Source organism: Copidosoma floridanum, unplaced genomic scaffold (genome assembly GCF_036245765.1).
Source record: "Copidosoma floridanum isolate Cflo_tuat_1 unplaced genomic scaffold, Cflo_Japanese_pri ptg000021l, whole genome shotgun sequence".
NCBI lineage: Eukaryota > Metazoa > Arthropoda > Insecta > Hymenoptera > Encyrtidae > Copidosoma > Copidosoma floridanum.
The window spans coordinates 23,304,394-23,326,699 of NW_028321898.1; the positions used below are offsets into that span (position 1 = coordinate 23,304,394).

Sequence of the window (22,306 nt, forward strand, 5' to 3'; positions counted from 1 at the left end):
ATTTAGCGAGCGGTGCAGTTTTTCGATTCACTCGTCGCATGGTAATGCGTTTTGATTTGTATTATTTGTCGCGTACTGCGAGTGTTTACGGGAACGACATTTGTTGATTGGCCCAACTGAATGTGGTTGCTGTACTGATTTCTATTAGCTAAATTACAGGTGCAATTAACAATAATCCAATGATCCGCACAATCAATTTGGTTTCGGGATTTTAATCCGACTGTTTTTTATCTCGCCATGTGACGTGTTAGTTTATTTCATTTCGCTTTAGAATATTGTAAGAAGCCATGATATAAACACATTTTTTGATTATAACTTTTTTGGATTTCTCAAGTCTGACATTTGAAACATCGTAATACAAGGGGCTGCGAGCTCTGGAGTATTTTTTTTAATGACTTAAAGCCACAGGCACTCTTAAAGTCCTGATAAAACATCTGTAGTCTTGTGTAATGACTTGAAGAGTGCAGCCCCTCGATGAGATATTCAGAGTAACATTGTTTCAAATTTTTTTTTTTTTTTTTATGGTCAAGTAAAATCAAACCAAATTTCTTTTACCCAAAGTTTTACAAAACCGTCCTCCCACGGGCGCCGGACGTAAAACAGAAAGTCAGAGCCCACCACCATCAGTTTCCTCGGTTACAGGCACAAGGCACACTCCCTCGCCCACTTCAAGAATAATTACATATCCGTTCGTTGGAATAGTTGCACACGCGCTTCCACCAACCCTTTTCTCTTCCCCATCACCTCTACAGCTCGAGCGTTCTCTCGTACAAAAAAAAAAAAAAGAGAGACGCGCTCGTCGACGACAACGACCATAATGAGGCCTTAGACATCTTTCCTTCCTTCCTTCCTTCCTCTTCATTCGAGCACCTACACCGTTGGGTATATATCCTCTTCCGATGTCCTCGAGAGCACGCCATACTGGGACGGCACAATCGAGGGATGGATCTGTCATGCCGTTACTGCGATAGGGTGGTAGTATCACCTGTTATCGAACCTCGACGACGGTGGGTGTGCAATGCAAGGGGGCGAGGGAGAAGGGGATGTATCTGCGCTTGATTGCACACGCTCCGCGACAAATGAGGTGTGCACCGCCGTGTCTGGATGGGTGTTTGTACGACGCTCGACACGGAGAGAGAGAGAGAGGGGGGGTTGGACCGAAAAGATTCGCGCTGGTTTATTTTTCACGGCTCTACGCGATCGAGCGAGGTTGCGTTGGCTAAAGGTGCAGACACGGGGTGGGGAGATTCGTTGTGTTTTCCCCCCCAAAACAAGGGTTGATTATTTAAAAACAAAGGGAAGAAAAATTTCTGCACCCCGCAAGGTTGGGTCCTCAATTCTCACGGAACCAACAGACATCCAACTTCGCGCCGAGTGTCCTGCCGGTCGACATGAATGAAACGTCGAAAGCGTGCTTCGGTTGAAAAAACCAAGGACTCCTTCCTTTCTTACAAAAGCCAAGTACAACCGCCACAGCATATACTATGGTTTACGAGAAGAGGCAGCGCGGGGCTGGAATTAACGCTAATGCGAAGTACGACCCTTGCTTCCTTTCCCTTTTTCCACTGCCATTCAACAGCAGCAGCCGCACACACAAGACAAGAAAGTAAGAAGTAGGTGGTGTAAGGCTGGGAAGTACAGAGGTCAAGTTGTGGGTTTAATTGTGGAGGCGAATTAAAACAAAAGGAAAGGAAGAGCAGGGAGGAGGAAGTCGCTTGAAAAGGCCGCGCGCATTGCGGTACACGGCGTTAACTCATTTAGCCTCGTTGTGCTTGTATTTACTCTAATGGTTTTTTTTTCTTTTTTTTTTCTACATACATACACCGTTGGCGCGCGTCTCAGGGATTAACGAGAGTTTTCCGCGACCCCACAATGCGCGCAAAATTGTCGGAGGAGGAGGACGATGTGCACGTTGCGGAAATAATTCTTCAAAAGCCACTGCTCGCGCTGCTCCTGCAAAATTTGAATAAACTGCAGCTGCTTGCGTTGCTAAGTAAAGACGCAACCCCCCCCCCTCTCTCTTTCTCTGGTAGCTCGCGCCCGAAAAGAAACACAAAATGATAATGCACCTTCCAACTTAATAGTCTCCCCCTTGAAGTGCACGTAAATACAAATTTTGCGTTCACAGTCGAGCGAATTACTAGGACAGTTTCACGAGGTCAGCCTTGCTTCGTGTAAAGGTCCCTTGAAGGGGCACCCGACGATGGAACACATGGAGGATTAAAGGTTGTTTATCGAACGGGTATAATCTCTAAATGCGTTCACACGAAAGCCATAATGAAATCAATAAGTAAGTCATGCCTTGGCGTGGCACTCCCACGTGGTACGTAAATTAATCGGGATTACACGCAAACTGTTTAGTTTAATGCCATGGAGCTACAAGCGGAGTTGAGGTGAATTATGGTAGGCGTTAAATTTCAGTTCTACATCGATAATTGTAAATTTTATTTAATCGCTGAAACAACTCAAAGTCCTTTGAAATAAATTTCTTTTTCTTTTTTTTTTTTCATCCGAAAAACAAGAAGCAGTTGGGGTTTTCAGCCAATTCTTGTGATTTGAGATGATACGATGATTAGCTAGTACCAAATCGTGTCCAAGTGACCCCGTCTTTCTTTCTTCAAGCTCCACTTTACAAGTTATCATAGACTTGTATCCCAATGAATTACACAATCACCTAAAATAGATGTGACGCGTGTTACCAAAGGATTTTCGAAAAAAAAACCAGCAAAGAGGAGAAAAATGATGAATAGTAAATTGCAGTGTAAAACCATCCACGCACGCACCTTCTCGTACCAAGACAGAAAGAGAGAAGCGATTTTTCAGCAGCTCCCTGCATATTATGTACATACGCAACACACAGCAGCAACTCCACCTCGCACGGGGGTCCGCACTTCCATTTATCATATGGAAAAAATAAACTCACCAGCCAATTTATTTCTCCCAACAGCTGTATAGGCACTGCACACGAGGGACCATAGCACAACCGAAAACTTTGGGTGGGAAAATAAATTACCAGCCAACATTTAAGATCCGTGTATCACGCGACAGCCTGTCATCGCAGCTTCGATAACCGCGTGACTGCGAAACGCGTGTTGTTGCAAGAGGAAAGAGGAAAAAAAAAAAAAAAAAAAAAAAAAATTTGCCATAGGTACAGGTACCGTACGAGCTTGGCGAGGGACGTATTTTTTCGCTCGTAAATTTGGTCCTGCCACCGGCTGCGCGCATATAAATTCACCGCGGGAATAATGCCGTTTCTTCGGAGAAGGGCTTTGTTGCGCGCGTGTATATGCACTTGGTCAGTCCGAGCACGCGAGACAGGGGCCGATTGTTGCTTCGCTTGTGGTTTCGGTTCTCTCAACTGTATGGTACATATCCAGTGTATAGGTATGCGGGGTATGTTTTTTGTCGCACTTTTCTTTTTTGAGGAGAGAAAAAAAAAAAAAAAAAAAGTGGGTAACGGGGAGTTATACAGATAAGTATGCGCTAGACGTTTTCTCGGAGGCTTGTAAATAGAAACGAGAGTTTGGTAAATTTTAAATTGGATGCTTTTCAACTTCCTCATTTGCAAACCTTATTTTTGCCGAGTCAACTCTCGAGGAGGGTTTTCAAAGGTGCACCATATTTTTGTGCTTTGAATGTAAATTTTTAAAAAAGTTTTCTCTCAATCAAAAAAAAAAAAAAAAAAAAGTTGTTTGCGTAGATGGACCAAAATTAAAGTAGACGAGAAAAGGGAAGAATGGACACTCAAATTATTTTGTAGTACGAAAAGTATCAGTACACAAACATTGGCGGGCAATTTTCGGCTGAAAGCACAACAGCCTCTACTCGTATTCGTACGGACAATTCAAGGCAACTTTTCAATGTTTTTAAAAGCTTTTGTGGATTATCATCCGCTGGAGTTTTGTTGCGTTGGTTTCAAAAATGACGTGCACTCACACAAAAGTTGGAGTGAAAATTTTCATGGTTTCTGACAGTTTTTGACGTACAGCTCGTAATTACGTTCCTCCCGTCATATTTTATTTTTAACTTTTGATAACACCGTTATTAAAAAATGAATAAACACGAATTGTCAATTAGCATAAACAATGCCAAAATTTTTACACTTTTTTCTCTATTGTTCCTGATTTATATAGTCGTTAACATCCAAAAAGGTACATTTATTTATTTTATTTTTTCAATCCTATAGTATCGAGTCAGTTGTACTACGTTTTTCATTAGAGCACCAGCAACTGAAACAATGCAAGTAACATTTTTCCATCTTTGTAAGCATTAATTTTACAAGTATACTTTTCCATCTATTCATTTTCCTGTGATGTTTCATCTATTAAATAATTATTGTTAAGCCAATATTTAAACTAACTAAACTGTTGTTTTACTATGACTTTCCTTTAATGAAATGTTTATGTATAGAGTACACAAGTTGTTGATGTCTCGTTTTAGTTGTAGTACTTGTTTTTTTTTTCACGACCACCCGAGCCACAAAATAATAAATATGACCGTTGTCATAAGAAACTTGGGGCTGTTTTGACCAAACAAACGATCGATCTTCCTCCAACATGTCCATAATGTCGATAATGTCCAAAAGAAATTTGCACGCACCCATGGTAAAAGAGCAATAAAAATCACTGTAACGACTTGAATGACGAGTACGAAGACATCAGTGGGAAAAAGCCATCTTCCCTTTGGAATCGGAATTCAGGTATTTTCCCGATCTGATAAAATCGTGAATCCACCATTACGTACCCCCCCCCCCTCTTTTTTCCTCCCCATCGCGATCGAGCATCAAAAGAAATCACTCGGCAGTATATATACACGCGAGGGAATATACCCAACGCAAATGAAGCGTAATGCACATCGTCATCTTTGTCGTCGCGGGAAACGAGAACTATACCTTTTCTTCCGCGTCTCGCGAGGTCGTCGTTGTCCTTCATCCGTCATTTCCTCCCACGCAAGTTCTTCGTCGCTTTTCTTACGCTGCTCTCCCCTTTTTTTTCTTCCATCATTGTGCACATGACGTGCATTGCGGGGGTAATCTCCTCACCCAGCGCGAACTCGATTTCTCATGCCTTTCCGCTGGTTTGACTTTTGCTCGCACCGTGTATCATGTTTTTCACAAAATGACCACTCGACTCCCTCGGGACCAAAGCGTTGCAACAATTAAATTTATCCATCGTATCTCGACGAATAGTCAGGCCAAAAGAGGGACAGCTCAGGAGAGCAAAAGGAGAGAAAAGCCAACGCGCACAGTCGCACCGGTATTTCCATCATAGCTGTTGGCCCCGGCAATAATAATTCTCTCGGAGCGGACAGTTTTCTCCGTCTCTACGCGGGGCTGGCGTTTCTTCCCTCCCCGAGTCACGGCTTGCGCGGAAATCTTTCCTTCCGTTCGCTGCCTCTTCTTTTCTTTCTTATTAATTGAAATCTTTCTTTTTTTTTTTTCCTTTTTTTTTACTCCTCGCACCGAATAATGAAGAAGGGACGTCTTCGTTACAGCTTTTGTTTACCTACGTAGTCCATCGTTTCTTCACGGGTTGAAAAAGCTTCAAAAGTGCGTACATTTACATAGTCTTCTTTTTTTTCATTCCCCCCCACTTTGGCAATTTTTTCTTTTTTTCTAACTTTGGACGAGCAACTTTTTTGCTCGAAGCCGCAGCTGGAGCGCACTCTTGGTTTTTTTTTTATTTTTACCGGGAGCAGCAGAAGCAACGTGGGCTCTTTCAGTTCGAGCTGGGAGAGGGTTGTTCCGCACTTCTTGGATTTTTGCCTTTTTGCCGAAAGTCTGTTTTCGCTGGTGAATTAATATGGGCTGGACGACCAGCCAAGCGGGGGAGTTTGTGAAAGAAAGTTCCAGCAGGGAAAACTCGAGCTTAATCGCGTAGTGGGGAAAAATAATTTGTACCCTCCCGCCAAGTTGGATCACCCCGATCGGGTATTCACGATACGCCCCAAAGTTAAGTGCAATTCGATAAGATGGTAGGTAATGGAAATCGAAGGATTTGACTTTCGAGCTAAAGTTACTCCAAGTGCCAAATATCACCCATTTGTATGAAATTTTTCCGCTGCACCTATTACCTCTGTTCCGCAGTATGTAATGAAAGAGCCCTTTGTTCCAGAAGCCGCGAGTGCGAACAGCAACGGCGATCAGATAATATCACCAATAATAATGATGAAAGAGCTCCAGCTCCGATAAAACGCTCCCGAAACTTTCCGAGCAGCGTCGTCGTCACAATAGGCGAAAAGCCCTGCCGACGCAGCGACCATCTCAGCAAGGGCGGAGTAAAGCTCTCGCGAGTCCTTTTTTTTTTTTTTTTTTTTTACGTATGTGTGTGCAGCGTTCCGCTTCTATATACTTTTCCCATAAAATATCGGGCGAGCTTTGATTTCGTTTTCCCCGGCGGAGCACTTTTTTTTTTTTTTTTCCTTCCTCCGGTTTATTTTTCACTCCAGCCCGACTCTTTATTTTCGCCTTTCGCTGTTGCAGCAACAGCGCGGCTCTCTCCCGCGGATAAAGGAAGCGAACGCGGGGCACAAAGGAAGTGCCTGCCAAAAATATCCGGAGCCCGGACTTGCTTTCTTCCAAGGAGCTGCAAAGCCAACTTTTCTTTTTTTTTTTTTGCCTTTTCTACGCGTCCGGGAGGGCTTTTCAAGAATCTTCGCGCTTTTCTTCCCAAGATGCACTCTTACTTCGCCTGTGAGTTTGCATTTATAATTCTTTCGCGTTCCCACGGTTGATTACCAAAGTTCGATTTTTCCTCAACACTCGTGAGCAAGTGGCACCTTTAATATAGAGAAGACATTTTTACGACTCGAAAACTTTCGAAAGGCGAGGACCATACGCACTGCGTGTGCCATACGTCACAAATGAACGGAGAAACTTAAACATTCCATCGGCGAGTTGAGAATCGAAGGGACAACTTTTTTCATTAATATATTTATATAGTTCCATGATTAATATATTTTTATTTTTCATTGAAATCATTTTTGGTTGCTTATAGGTTTCCCACCATGTACACCGTTCCAGTTGCAGTGAAAGGTCTACACAGCAGCTGCACGATAAAAATCACGTAAAATCTCGCGAATGAATCGTTCGCGGTTCGTGTGGGTATGTATACACGCGCGTGTAAAAAAAAAAGTGCGCAAGCACTCGTAAAAAATATTCCCAAGGAAAATATGTACCATGGCGCAAGTTTTCCGCCGCGGAACGAAATACACGCGTGAAATTTAATATTTGCGCCGAAACTTTTCAATTTACGGACTGTTTGTAAACTGAGTAGGATAGAAGGAAAAAAAGCTCGCATGATATTTCCCGGCTTATCAGGTTTCTTGTAAAATATATGCCCTCCGTTATTCTCCCCTCCTCTTTTTCAGCAAAAAATATGGCCTCACATGTGCCCGAAAAATACGATTTCAAATACCCGCGTGGGGTGAAGTAAAAAAAAGGAAAAAGCCATTTTTTCGAATTCCGCGTTTAGGTGTACAGAAATATTTTTCACAAAAACCGATGGCCAATATCTTTTTTGAGACTCGTGTATAGTTGTGTTGGTGTAGCGGATGGATGTTCCCAGGAGCTGCGAGGCTCAAAGCAGACGTTCACGTCAAAGCTGGGATATTCAACTGGGCGCCCCTTCTCTGCGAGAGACGAAGGCGCGAGAAATTTATCCAGACGTTGCATGCATGGTACGCGTGCGGGGGAAACGTATGAGATGGTGCACCGCGAGATATGTGTTGCGTGTACTTTTGGAAGGGCCCGAGGGTGTGATGGCTTATGCGGGGAAGGAAAAATGCAAGGTATATGTGACTCTGATAAATGCGCGCTGCCGCGAGCAAGAGGAATTGAAAATTCGTGTTTTCTCTTTTTTATTTATTTATTTTTTTTTTTTTGGAGAAAAAGCTTTGAATGTGCCTAAATTGACAGTTCAGGTGAACTTTTATCTTTAATCTACGTCAGTTTTTAGAGAATGTGACTGTAATCTTAATTTCATACTTTATTGTAATTTTCTTCAAATGGTAGTAGGTAACCAAAAGAAAATAAAAAAAAAAAAAGATAGATTCCTCCCACAAATAATTGATTGATTGATTTTTATTTTCAAGTTGAAGCATCACACGAAAAGTTACTAATTGAAGTCACTGGTTTAAAACAATCCGATGAAAAAAAGGGGGCAAATGAAGCGTAAGGATCGGCACATCAAGGACACATTGACACATAAGTTTTCCTGGATGGTGCCCAATGAATTTCTCGTGCACATGAATACACGCGAGCCTCATCGATAACCCAATAACCCGATCAGTGAACGAACGCACAAAGAGAGAGGGTATAAAATATCACTCGGTCGTACTGGAGCAAAGATGAGAAAAGCCGGATAAAGTAAGCCCCGAAAACAACGCGCAGGGAGTTATGCTCTTGGCAAACACTCGCCGTTACGCTTTCTCCGATTCCACGGGCTAGTCTTCTTATACTCGTGCTTGTTGCTTCCGATGCGAAACTAGCCCCAATTTCATTAGGTATACCAAACCCTCGGAGGAGGTGGGATAAGTTATCGTTCTTTCCTTTAGCAGGCAACACAACCTTGCCAGAGCTTATACATCCGCTTGTATGCCAACAAACTCGTATGTGCACACGTGTACGTATAAGCTGACGTGTGGACAAAAGCTTGTCCATTATCCTCGCACTCACCACGATTCTTCTGACGTGGACGTAGAGTAGAACGTATGTACGGCTTACGTGCAGATGCATGGCTATATAAGTCCAAGTGTACTGTAGTTGAGCGCATCGACTTACATGAGTATATAGCATTTGCTCTGTTGTCCATTATTTCCTCTTTCTCTCTCTCAGACTGTACATGGACGTATATGTACGTGCAGGAAGATGCGTTCTCTGTGTTGCGTACCATTTATCTTCTACTTAATACTATTATATTGTGTATGCTACATTAATGGTACAGAGCTTACTGAAACCACTGGTACCTTATTGCAGTTTTACGTGTAATTTTGGCCATTTTTCCGGGAGTTACCATTTAAAATAGTTATTTAAAACGGTAACTCCTTATCCATCTGATAGATTCTACCGATAGATGGGATTAGTCATAGTTACTGAATACTTTATTCATAGAACAATAATGGTAATTCAAGACTTCAGTCAAACAATTAAGGAAGATTTGCTAACATCGAATTCAATTCAATGGCACTGGATAACAATAAGGAAGTATAATACACCAAAATAAACATAAAAAACGGGGATATTATGGAAAAATTTGGCTTTGTATTAACGTGCTTATCATCTGAAAGAAGTTTCCTTAGTGGTTCTGTGTAATGAATAAAACATTTTGGGTTGCAACTATTACATTTTTAACTTTTCATCCAGACACGCTTCGTAAAAACTGTTTCACTCGCCAGAAGTATGGTATTTTAATCACGGTAGGGAATACATCAATTAACCACGATTTGGCCATACTTTTGTAAATCTACGTCGGATTTTCAACCGTTAGTACCCCTCTTTTTAGAGGGATATAACCAATTACTTTGATAAACACGTTATTAAGCCCAATGCCATAATCATCAATGTCATTGTAAATTGTCCAACGAACCCCCCGCAATATTCATTAACAGCATTGCTTCCTAATGTACGCCTGAATATCCAAGTCAGCGCTCGAGTTTCAAAGAAGTAAGCAACTATAATCCCTCCTGCAAACAATAAGACAAGACGATTCCATCAACTTCTCAAATAACCTTACGGCTCCCATTTCCCTTTTCATCACCACCGTATACTAGCATCGTAACGCGTACACGTACGAGACCTTGTCCAGTTGTAGGTACGCCCCTTAACTCAATGGCGCATGCAATAATCCCCGACTCATTCCGGAGAAGCCTGTAGGCAAACAACCACAACAGATCCATCCATTGATGTACACACGTGATTTTAGATATGACGGTTCGTCTGAGCCCCTCCTTGGGTCATTTCAGTCCAATCAGACGGTATATAGGTATACCTATACTGCCAACGCAATGCCTCATGTTGCTTCCAATCAGAGTATAGGTATATACGCGTATAGTGGACTACACATGCCTCAATGGATTCCCCAGTTCAGTCAAGAATGAAGGTGGAATACAACCCTCGCGAGAATAAGCGTGTACACACGCGTGGATGGACAGGCGAATGGACCGAGTACCTCCCAGCTCGAGGCTATGCGTGTCTTGGTGTATGTACTTTTTTTTTTTTTTTTACGAAAACGGGCTTGTTATTCTCGATAAAGTTGAATTTTGTGTGGGGCTGTTTTTAACTCAATCATCCACCACCGTTGATTTTCCGAGACATGGAATTGTTGAAATTGGCGCTGAATTGTGCACTGACCGGATTTCCAAGAATTTCATTGGTTTTTATTGGTTTTCATTTATCGAGCAACAAAGGGGAATTCTTTCGGCAGTGAATTCTTCGCTTTTATTGGAGTAAAAAAAAAAAAAAAAAAAAAAAAAAAAAAAAAAAAAAAAAAAAAATATATATATATTTGCCAGATTATTCGTGGAACTATTTTACACAGCACTGTTCGTCAAACTATTTTGTAGAGTTTTTTTATTGGTTTCTGAAACAATATACGAGGTTCGAGGTATGCCGTACCAGCGTGAAAACAAAGTAGTGAAAACGCGAAAGGAAGAAAAAAAGTATTATGGTTTTGCGTGAAAAATACTGATGAAACCGAGATTTATTGGATCCCGAGAGCGAAAGTAAAGTTCGATAAAATATTTTCTACAAAGTTGAAAACGTAATTCATAGTGTTTTAGTGTAGAGTCGTCAAATTCGTTCAAATAGAGTTGGTTGTGCTGTATCTACTCACTCCACAATATGAAAGATTCCCGGTTGGTATGAAGGACCTCGAGTGCTCGTGCAGGTACTCACCTGAAACATAAAAGAAAATTAATTAGAAAAAACAACGCCAAGATAGACCAATGAATACAATAATGTTGTATAGTCTACAGATAATAATGTGTCAAGTAATGAGAGTCAGCTTTGACAGACGAAATAATTGCTCTACAGGCCTATCGCCGCTAGCAGCTTGTCACCCACAGGTGCTCTAGTCAAGTCAAACAATTGCAAAAATTTCTCCCGTCGTCCTTATCAGAAGCAGCAGTTCAAGCAGGGGATGTGCTTTTCTCGCGCGTTAAATATCTCGCTCGAGCTTTCGGTCATGCCACTGCGCTCCGATCGCGTAAGCCGATTAATTACCCTCCGCATCTGCAGAACTACCCCCGTAGCTTTAGACTCTCCCGTGATTTAACAGCAGGCGCCGATCGAGGTCAAGTTGCCTGTGAAACGTTAATTATGCGGGTAAACGGATACACTGCACGCCCACCTGATTTGTGCCGGCGTCTCGGTGTGCTTTTAGCTCGATTGATCCATCATTGATTGGGTTTTGTTAGTGCAAGAATTACGAGGATTTTGGGAGAAGAGATTTCATTGTTTAATCAAAACCGGGAGTACTGCAAGGCTTTTTTTTTTGGCTATTTGTTGGATATAGGTAAATGCAACCCAATTTTGAATCTTATGGAAAATGCATTTGTATTCGCATGGGATTTCTGAACGTGGACTTGGACCCAAACATTTTTCGTTTTGTTGATGTGACTTTGGTATGGGGTTATTTTTCGAGGGGTTCAAATAAAAAAAACTTGTGTTGCAACATTCTGTTTTATCAGTAAATTTTTACTGACTAGAGTTTCTATTTTCCGTTAATTTCCAATGTAATAATTTCATTCGACGTAATTAGACATTCCTCTTTTACTCGGGATTTTTAGAGCATAATTTTGTAAAAACAAGCATTCCAGTGAACTCATCTTCCAGAGTTGGCTTTTTTAATATCCATCCAGCGTTTCTGTATCAACGACCTCGTATCTTGGTAATAATCGTAGGATTGGAATTTCAATTAAAAAATCCGTATTCTGGGGGGTTTGAATAAAATTTTAATAGATAAAAACATCGTCTCAGTCGCTCAAATGAAAGGTAAACTCGGGGAACCGTATTTTTCACTCGGTAGAGTTTCCCGTTTAATTAAATAGTTTGTGAAAACAGAAGGAAAGAAGGGAAGAAATTTAAAATCCAAAGCTCGTGAAAGAAAGTAAGAAAGAGAAAAAAAAAATTAATTTCAGGTCTTATTCCCGCAAAGATTTGAATGCCGACTTTGCCGATGGCGCGTCGTGGTTGTGTATACCAAGCAATTTTCACTGCTATATAGTATAGTAGCTTTAGTGGCCTTATTCACTCGTTCCTTACGTTTTGCCGTTTCGCAGCGTCGCTTTTTCAACGCGTGGTCTACTTTTTCACATTGACTGCACCATTTGAGCAATTTTTGAAACAAATCATACAAATAGCTAATTTTGTGCCAAATTTTTTTTTTTATAAGACACGATTTTACCAACTACTACGTAAATCATAATATTTTAATCCTCAATTCTTTTAAATTAATATTGAGTATATTATAAACGTATGTTACGTATTTTTTTTCTTGACGTAAAAATAATTATTCATCAAAGCATGAAAAACTATTGCACGTTTCGTAAAGTAAATTTTTAGAGACAATCGAGATATAGTATGTATACCATCGGATCGATTAGGAACGCACAAATTTTTCGTAAAAAATTTATTTTATGCTAAGTATGGATTATTGATTTATGATTGCATTAGCAAGAATACAAGACAATGCCGTGCATAATTTTCCGTATATTCTTCGAAAAGAAGACTTTACAAATCAAAGCTTCACAATTGTGTCATCCACTTGGTGAAGAGAATTCAAATACACTAAAGCTATCTTTTTTTTTTATTTGAAAAAAAGTAGGTACCTCACAAAACAACCAATCTCCCACAGAGAGAAGCGCAGTTCAAACAGTTTCAGAAAAAATGCAGGCAATTTATTTGACTAGGTGCTCAATCAAATCCTCCACCACAGTTGTCTATCAGTTCTCTGGCTAAATCACCAGCTCGTTTGTTCAAAGTGGCGCTAAAGCGTCAAACAACTCCCTTCCTCTGTTTTCCCACCCCATTCGCTAATTCAAAACGCGAAAAAGCTCAAAATGACGTCAAATCGATTCTGCACATTTTTTTTTTACCTATCCAAACTTTTTCCAAACATGTGCGTACCGTTGCTCTAATCTTTGTTTAATTGGTTTGGCAGTAGATTCACGATGACATTTTTATTTTATATTAAAATTTATCTTTTTATTGCAAAGCTTCGGTAGTTGTAGCTGACAAAACCAGCTTAGCGTCGAAAAATAAAAATCAGTTTCAAAAATATCAAATATAATTCTGGTTTTTATTTGATCGAATCGAAATAAAAAAAATATCTTTTCTTAACAAAGCACGTCAATCAATTGCCTCACAGAGATAATCGTATAAATAACAAAAGAATCTCGCTGGATTTAAACATTTGATAATACCCTTATTTTATCCGTAGTAATACTTAAAAAAACAAGAGTTTTGATGATTTTTATCCAACCATTATCTGATATTTAGATTACGAATAAGACAACTGTTTGTATTATTGACACATGGAACAAATTAAGGATAAATAATAAACCAGATAAGTATCTGTGTCAACAACATATTATCGATTTAACTAATTAGGAATTAAAAATAAAGTACAGTAAAGCTCTGCAGCAAAAAGTTCTAGTTAAAAATTCTCCGGTTTTCAAATTTACCGTTGCTTTTACAGAAAAAAATTCTTTTTTTCTACATGTAGCACGTGAACACACATCCACGCGTACACGTACTCTGGCGCGAGTGAGGGAGAGAGAAGGGCCACGTAATTGGTCGCGTCATTTAATTGGGCGCGGATTCGGCCCGTCAAACGGATGCGCGCGCGTGTGTGCACCGGTGCCGTGCATAGTTAACGACAGGGAGCTTTCAGTGCTTTTGCCACGTGTCAGTGTCAGGAAATAATATAACTAACAACACCGAGAAGGGAAACATGTACGTGCCTCAAGGCTCTACTGCTGTTGCATGTACTTTTGATGGGCGGACGAGAGGGACGACGTAAAAGCTCGAGAGCTTTGACGCCCCGAGACGGGTGTCTGGGAGCTGCAGCTTTCTCCCGTTTCAGAGGACGACGTTGCTGGTTTTGCCCATTTCTTTTTATTCGGTTGAGGTGTCACTGGTTTTTTTTTTTTTTTTTTTTTTTTTTTTAGAGGGGCGAGGTTTTGCAAGGGGGATTCATGGCTCGTTAGTAAAGCTCGTAGTGAGCTTTTTTGGGGCAAAGTGATTGTCGAGCGCTTGCGTTATTTATGCCACTGTCGTTACTGACTGGTATTTTCTAAATTTGTCCACTTGTTTTTGAAATAAATTTCATTAGGTTCAAGTTGGAGCTGCGAGAGGAAAGAGCAGGGGAAAAAAAGAAAAGTGGAGGGTTGAATTCCATAAGAATTTCATGCAACGTACTCTGACAAAGTTTATAACAAGAAAAGTTTTTGATGTTGTGGACCAAGATGTTAAAAAAAAGGGTCTTTGTACGAAAAATTAATTTCCACCTCAGACTTGAGTTGCAGAGACCATACGAGAAATAGGAAATTAGTTCAAGCTCTTTGTGATGCAAATTTCATGAGGTTGATACTTTGCAACGAAATATAGTTCATACTACCTTCAAAAAATTGGTAAATTTTTCCACTATATAAGTTTGTCCCGTGTTCAAATATAGCAACAGAATAATTAATAAAATATAACAACGATTAACAGCAGATTTTTGAGTTCAGTTTGCCTTATTCGATTCTGGCAAACGAATTTTTGACACCAACACCCAGTAAATAACGTATAGACGTACAACAGCGACGCATGCTCTGATAACTGTTGAATTATCACCCGACAATTGCTTGCATCGATGTACTCGCATGCACTGCACACAAAGGAAAGATTTAAGCCATAGCGTGTGGGAACATGCAGCTGTCGAGGATTGTTAAGGTGCCTCCCACAAGCATTACAATAATATTATGGACGGACCAACGAAGCTCAAAGGTGTAAATTAAAAAAAAAAAGCCAAAAGTTACCACGGACCGACGCCCGCAATCTACCCATCGGGTACTATATCTTTTTACTCGTCGCGTGCCCTCCTTCTGTCACTCCTTTCCTTTTCATGTTCAACTACGACACTACTTCCTCTCCCCCACACTCGTCTCTCTCAAGTGTAAATTCGCCGCGACTACAAGTGTATGTGTGTGGGCGCGTGCGTTGCTCTCACAGGCATTTAAATTACAAAAGTCGAGGAGTACTATAGTGGAGGTCTGGGAAGTGCGCACAGCGGCGTACAGGTGAGCTAAATAGGCGCGATGCAAGGGAGCACACACCGTCCCCTCCCACTCGTTCTCGCGAGCTTGCGATTATTCCCGCTAATGGTAATGAGTTTTTGCTCTACCCTTTTCGTTGCCGCACTGAGTGGGGTGCCTCTGACTTATTTGATTAATTTAGTGCGCTTGACAAATTATGATGGGATTTTAATGAAAAATACAAGCGAGAGGAAACAACTTGCCTGGACTGCGCGTTTCTTCATGTTTATTAATAACACGCGTCTGAGCAGCGTTATTTTTTTTTTTTTTTCTTCTCATGAATAGCCATAATCAACAGAAGTAACATCGAATTTTTGAGGTATTACAACCTAAACGTGTTTTTGGCCCTTTTGTACGTAAAATATGTTTTGTCGGCAGATTTTTTCCTACCTTCTTTAGTTTTTGGCTGGCTATCAATGGATTTCACCAAAGCATTTTTTACACTTTCTTGAAGCATCATTCAATTGCAGATTTCTTAAATTACTTAATGTGCATTAAGTAATCCACACTAAGAATTCATTGCCCTGTGACAATGACACCAAACCATTGCGCAGTAAAAACCGGCGTTATCGTCTTTAAAAAGTTGAAACTGTACATCCGCTTGAACCTTTCGATTTTATTTTCAATCCTCAAATGGTCCGCCATCAAAACGTCCTTTCAGAAATATACCGCAGAGCGGAATCGGCTCAAAGCCCTCGCTCCGACGACCCTTTACATTCGCGTCACAACACACCACTGCATTTAGTACCAAACCACTGGTATATAAGCTCTTTTTTTTATACATGTTACAGGTACACATACGTTCATGCAGGGCCAACGAAAACCACACAACTGGAGGCTAAAACACGACAAAGAGCAAAAGGCTGGCTCTGCCATTACCCACAACGTCCCCCTTTTCTATACAGATACGGAGAACAAAAAAAAAAAAAAAGGATAAAAAACCGCAAAGGTGTAACCTCGATTTCTTTGGGCTGAGGCTTCTTACATGCTAGAGCACGTCGGGATGCAAATCCGAGCTTCCGACGGTCATGCTGGGGTTGATGTTACGACCGATATTTGCATGAGCTCCCCTGTCTGTTTTATATACGTACGTTTACGGGCTGATAAGAACGAGACAAGAAGAAAGTGGGCGGCATGTAGGTCAGGAGGATGAATGGACTAAGGAGAAAGGAATGGGGTCTAATGCAGAGAAAACGAGAAGGAAAAGGGGATGGAAGTCAAAGGTAAATTGATCGATGGTGGATTGTATTGGCGTAGACTGTGAGATGTGTTTTCTTCTTCGGTCTGGTGTGCCGATGCACGAGGACAATCGCAAAAAAAGAGGTTACCTTTCCACTCGGGAAAGAAATAATGGGGCGAATAGCAGAGAAAATGACGAGTTTTATACTCAAAAGCCAATGTTCGATGATATCGCTCCTTCAGCTCGGGAGATGAGATTTTAAAGACGAATTTTAAATCCCACCGAGAGTTGACAACAATTTTATAGACTAGCAATACTCCGTACGATATATTGTCTTTGAATGGCACTGAACTTCTGCAATACATCGAGCAATGTAGTCATGCTCGAAAAAGAAACTCTTGTAGTAGTTTTATCTGTTATCAAAACTTTGGTGAACAAATTCAATCAGTGATTTATCCAAAAATAAAACTATAACTTGTAGTGTGGACGAATCTGACAAAATCATTTTAAAACACTTGAGTAAGCAATTTTGTAAAAAATATGAATGATAACTAATTATATGATAATATTAAAATAAAAATATAGAATTCAATGCATTTCGATGAGATTCCTACGAGATGATCCTATCAACAGAATGAGCAAAGAGTAAGTTAACAACTGTTCGATTATCAAAATAAAAGCGTTCGAGAGTTTTCTTCCAATATTAAGTTATTCTGGAAAATATACTTAAGTCTATTTTAAATAAATGAAAAAGGTAAAGAATTTTTCTAAAATTCAAAATAATTAAAATTAATGCACAAACGACGGTGACATAAAAATTTTGAAATAGTTAAATAATACTTAACACAAAACATTGCATGAAATATAAATTAAAGTTGCCAACTAAAGCTACAATACCTGTTATTTATACTTTTATTAAATTACATTCATAAACTTATAGTACGTATTATTAAATTCACAAGCTTTGTACTACTATAAACATTATAAATTTTTTTAAACAATCCAATTTTAATTTTCGTAAATGAAGGTACACAATGTTTGCGTTGGTTAGCCCTAAATCATTCATGTAATCTGGACTAATGTGAGATACAATTTTAAGAAATTGAATATTAACTTGGATAAATAGTATTCGTAATCAAATCATTTAGCACATAAAGGCTCCCTTGTGTATAATGCCAAAAAAGTTTACCATCAAGCACATGTACAGGTTTGTTTACCTGTTACGTTGACTCTCTGATATTTTTCTACTGTTCCGAATCGATTTTCAGCGCGACAAGAATAGTTGCCACTATCATTTTCCTCAAGATATCTTATAATTAATTTTTGATCATTAGAGAAAAGGCTGAAACGATCTTCCGGCAGATTCAAAGGTTCAGCATCCTTATACCATGTAATGTTCGGTGCAGGCGTTCCTCCAACGAAGCAGTATAAATGAATAAAATTTCGAGCATGTGTTGTAAATTTAATGACACTGGTGGTATTCATATTGTCTTTGATAAAGTAAGGGTCTTTTCGCACTACAAATATAAACATAATTTTATTATTAACAATCATTATGATGTTTTTAAAGGAACAACTTTAATTGATGATGATGGTGATAATAATAATAATAGTAATAATAATAATAATAATAATAATAATAGTAATAATAATAGTAACTGTAAAAATAATGATAGTAATAATTATAGTTACTATTATTATTGTAGTTACTATTATTATTATTATTATTATTATTATTATTTCAAAAATAATTTATAAATCTACTCTCTAATGTAATATTTTAAATTTAATTACGTTTAAAACTAAGATGGTAACTGATAGTTCCAGTTAACTTTATATCAGACACACTGCAGTAATAGTCTTTCTCATCTGATTGACTTATGTTATAGATCACAAGCTCTTTACGAATAGTGAATTTAGTCTTTTTTGACGTTACTTGCACTTTTGCTGAAATTGAATTACAATAGAATTAGTTTTATGGACTGACAAAATTTTACGCAAAATCACAATATTTTACATTAGAAAGTAATTTTAAACCAACCAGAACTAGTTATCTCTTTAAAGCGGTCATCCAACCATGTGACAGATAGATAATCATGTTTAACAGCAGCACAGATAATAGTGACATTTTCACCATCATATGCCTCTTCCGGCCCTATTATTCCATAAGGTTCATCATCGACCCCGTCTGGGAGAAATAAGAAATTATCAAAAAATGAGCTAGAAAATTTACTTTAGAATAAAAATAAAAAAACAAAACGTAAGCTCAAATATACATACCAGTAATATGAATTTCATGTCCTTTTGAGTCACAGGCATATAAATTGCAAGCCTTGCAAGTGATTTCACCAACCTTCACCATATTCACTTTTAAGACTGAATACATCCCATTCTTATTCTGCTCACCCTTAAACAATTAGATTATTTTTAGAGCAACAATTATTTTTTCCTTTTTCTAACATATATTATACACGCCCTTATAAATACATATGTGATATTTATTTATTATGGTAAAGCAAACCTTCAGCTCGACTGTATTACAAGCATACATGGAATTATAATCTGGACACATTTTGTAAAACCATGATATGTTAGGTACAGGATGTCCCGTGGCTTGGCAAGCAAACGTTGCACTTTTATTAAAACCGTAAATAGACTTAAGTTTCTCTCGGTTAAATATAATGCGTGGCTTCTCTGTAATAATTTGTTAAATGCATGAAAATTTGTTATTTGTACAAAGAAAGTGCTTCGCTAATGAAATCATGATTCAGCATGAAATCATATTGTATTAGGTATTTTAATAAAATTACCGTAAACTTTAATAGGAAAATTCAAGAACTTTACTGCTTTGCTATTGTTTACTTGGAGAGTATAAATACCATGGTCTTCCATCTCAACACCATAAATCACTAAATTACTTTCTGGATATTCTGGATACTGTCCTGCAGAAAAAGGCATCTTGAACTTTTTCCCTAAAACAATCTTTGTGCCGTTGGGTGCAAACCTGAAAATTAAATATTTTGTACCATGAGGCTGCGTAATTGATAAATTTTCGTACGAATGTCTAACTTTATGAAAAAGCAATCATTACCATGTGAGAATTGGCTCTGGATAAGCATCGATGTAAGCTGTGAGTACCACTACATCACCAACGCTATAAGCCTTGTCTTTATTATGAGATGTTAAGGAAATAAAAGAATTTGGATCTGTATCAAGAAATACGTTCGAAAATTTGATTATTTATCTTTACACTAATCCAAATTAAAAAACTGACTCTTGAGACTGACCATATACTTCTATAAATATGTTCGTACTACGATGTTCATTAAACGAAGATCTTACTTGGCAAGTGTAATTACCCTCGTCCTCGTAAGTAACATTTTTTATTACAAGTTTGGATATTAACAAATCAACGTTCGAAGTTTGTGATTTTTGTAACTGGTCTAAAATTAATTTGGAGGACTAATCCATTGAATTATTAAATAATATATCAGGAAATATTTCAATACTGTGAAATTTGCACACTCTCAACGCCCGTATGAATGGCTGTAAGAATTGTGCATTAATAATTTAAAATTTTCTTACTGTATTTCGAGGAGTTTTCCAGGAGATAATGTTCGAACTTTCTATGTTAATTTTAACTGTACATGTCATGCTTAATGTGGAGCCCATAAAAACTTTATTCTTGCCTTCTATTTTTATAGTTGGTTCACTTATGCAATTGCGAACATAGTCTTTACTAAATGTCATAATCTTTTTCGTGAAATCACCATTATTAGCCTTACAAGTTAAACTGGGAAATTGTTTTGTAGTGCTATAATGAGTTAAATTTTTGACGATAAAACCAATTCTAGGATCAAAAAACCCATTCCTGTTTACGATTTCCTGCAAGTTCTAATGTAAAATAAAATATGAATTTTCAATTTAACTTTTGGTACACAAATTTTAGTGAAGATTTAAATAATACAGGATCACTTGTTGTAAGCGTAACGTTGATTCGAGGAGAAGTCGTTCGGCATGGAAAAATGGCAAAGTAAGGTAAACATTCAATAGGTGGTACTGCACCGTACCAATTTGATGGAATGAAAGCACTTTTTTTAGCTGTATAAAAAATACATTGAATTAATATTCACACATTTTTAGTTGTTATATTTATACGTAAGATTATGTTATTGAAAAATGTAGTAAAAAATATATTAATGTCCTAATCCTTACATTTAATATAAACGTACATCCAACTAATACTTGGATCACTTAAGTCTTTACTCGTTGTGCGTAAGATTTTTTTATTTATATTAGCGCAGCCATACCAGCCAGTGTCTCCAACAACAGTTGATTCCCTTAAAAACGTTTTACTTCTACTATTTTCTTCTGGGTGAATTTCATAATCAGACATCATTACCTGTTGACATTTAAAAAATATCCACATTTATTTGAGAAAAAACCTTATGAAAATAATAATTCTGTACTGAATCTGTTTAACTTACAGCCTGGTGGTAATCGAAAGTTGGATAATATATCTGTACATAGCTATTACTTGTGCAGTGTATTTCTAAGGCTTCTCCTTCACTTATTTCCAACTCAGTTACGTTAGGATGAAGCTGGGGCTTATCCCCGTTGCAACCTATATGTATAAACATTGATAAGTATAAGTTTTTAATTAGATTTGATGGATTTATAAAACAGAGTTAATAAAAATTGAATCCCATTGAATGATTAAAATATGTTATGGTATTTTAAGTTGCACCGACTTTATATTTCTGAAATTCATAACTATAAATATAAAAAATTGTTTATAGTTATGAATTTTATGCCTGTAATGGGATAAATGAGGCTTATAGGACCCTTGGTGCTTGCCCTACTTTTCTTACTGAAGTATCAGTAAACGTCTAAAAGTAAAAAAGAATGGAATGGTCAGAGGAAAAAATTATTATTGTTCTTTTTTTTACAAAAAATTCTGGTAACTTTATAAGCTTTTAAGTTATTGAACGAACTACGATAATGAAGTGCGCTTAAAACCAGTTAAATATTTCACCATCACGATATGAAATAAATATAGCTACACAAGTTAAGGAAACAAAACGCTTAATATGTCCCACTTATTCTCTTTATAAAAAAAGTTAGTGATAACTGTTTCCTAATGCGTCTCTAAGTTGTAATTATTTTTTAACAAAAAAAAAGATACTTGCGCACGTTACAAGTAGCCTGTATTTTTTCTAACATCAAAACAACATAACGAGGTTTATAAGTATGAAAGTCTTTGAAATCGCCTTAGCGATCGAAACACACTTGACTGAAGGGTTGTTTCTCAACTTTCTTTAAGTGACATTCTTTACAAGTATAACAGCTAACTATTTTATCGTCGAAATTAATGCACATAACTGTAAATGTACTTACCTGAAAGTAGGAAGACACTCAGGAACAGTGCTGTCCAGTTCAGCATGGAGACCAAGCCCAGCCATATTGGAGGTCTTCGTTTCATTCCTTGCAAGTTTTCTCTAACTATAGCATGCAAGAGTGACTTATAATTCCCATGGTTAAAAATTACAACCTTGGATTACAAGCAATATAGTAGTCAAACTATATAGAGAATAAAAGGTAAATTTATGTAATAATAAACTAATTACAAACGAGTACCTACACTTGTGAGGACTTCGTTGAGAAGTCAGACCTGTAATGGACTGGAGTGAGAATATCAGCAAGCTGTTACCACGTTAGAGGCTTGTATAATTGTGTTTTGTTTGTGGCTACCACTGCTTTGCGCTTAGCAACACGTTTTAATTGCTTACAGTTTGATAAGCTACGCATTTATTCGATATACCGAACGTTAAA

At 38.2% G+C, this 22,306-nt stretch overlaps 2 protein-coding genes across 2 annotated transcripts in view; both read right to left on the reverse strand.

The window, feature by feature from the left end:
• Con (leucine rich repeat protein connectin) overlaps window positions 1-22,306 on the reverse strand; it is a 193,673-nt gene that overhangs the window by 81,876 nt on the left and 89,491 nt on the right. Inside the window, exon 2 of the mRNA XM_023390008.2 lies at window positions 10,830-10,891. The gene's annotated coding sequence lies outside the window, so the exon portion shown is untranslated. The remainder of the gene's footprint in view (window positions 1-10,829; window positions 10,892-22,306) is intronic.
• Window positions 20,679-21,956, reverse strand: LOC106638865 (uncharacterized). Its single transcript, XM_023390034.2, has 3 exons — window positions 21,872-21,956; window positions 20,962-21,098; window positions 20,679-20,876 (listed from the first exon to the last, which is right to left on the reverse strand). The coding sequence occupies exons 1-3, from the start codon at window positions 21,954-21,956 to the stop codon at window positions 20,679-20,681; spliced, it is 420 nt and encodes a 139-aa protein (XP_023245802.2).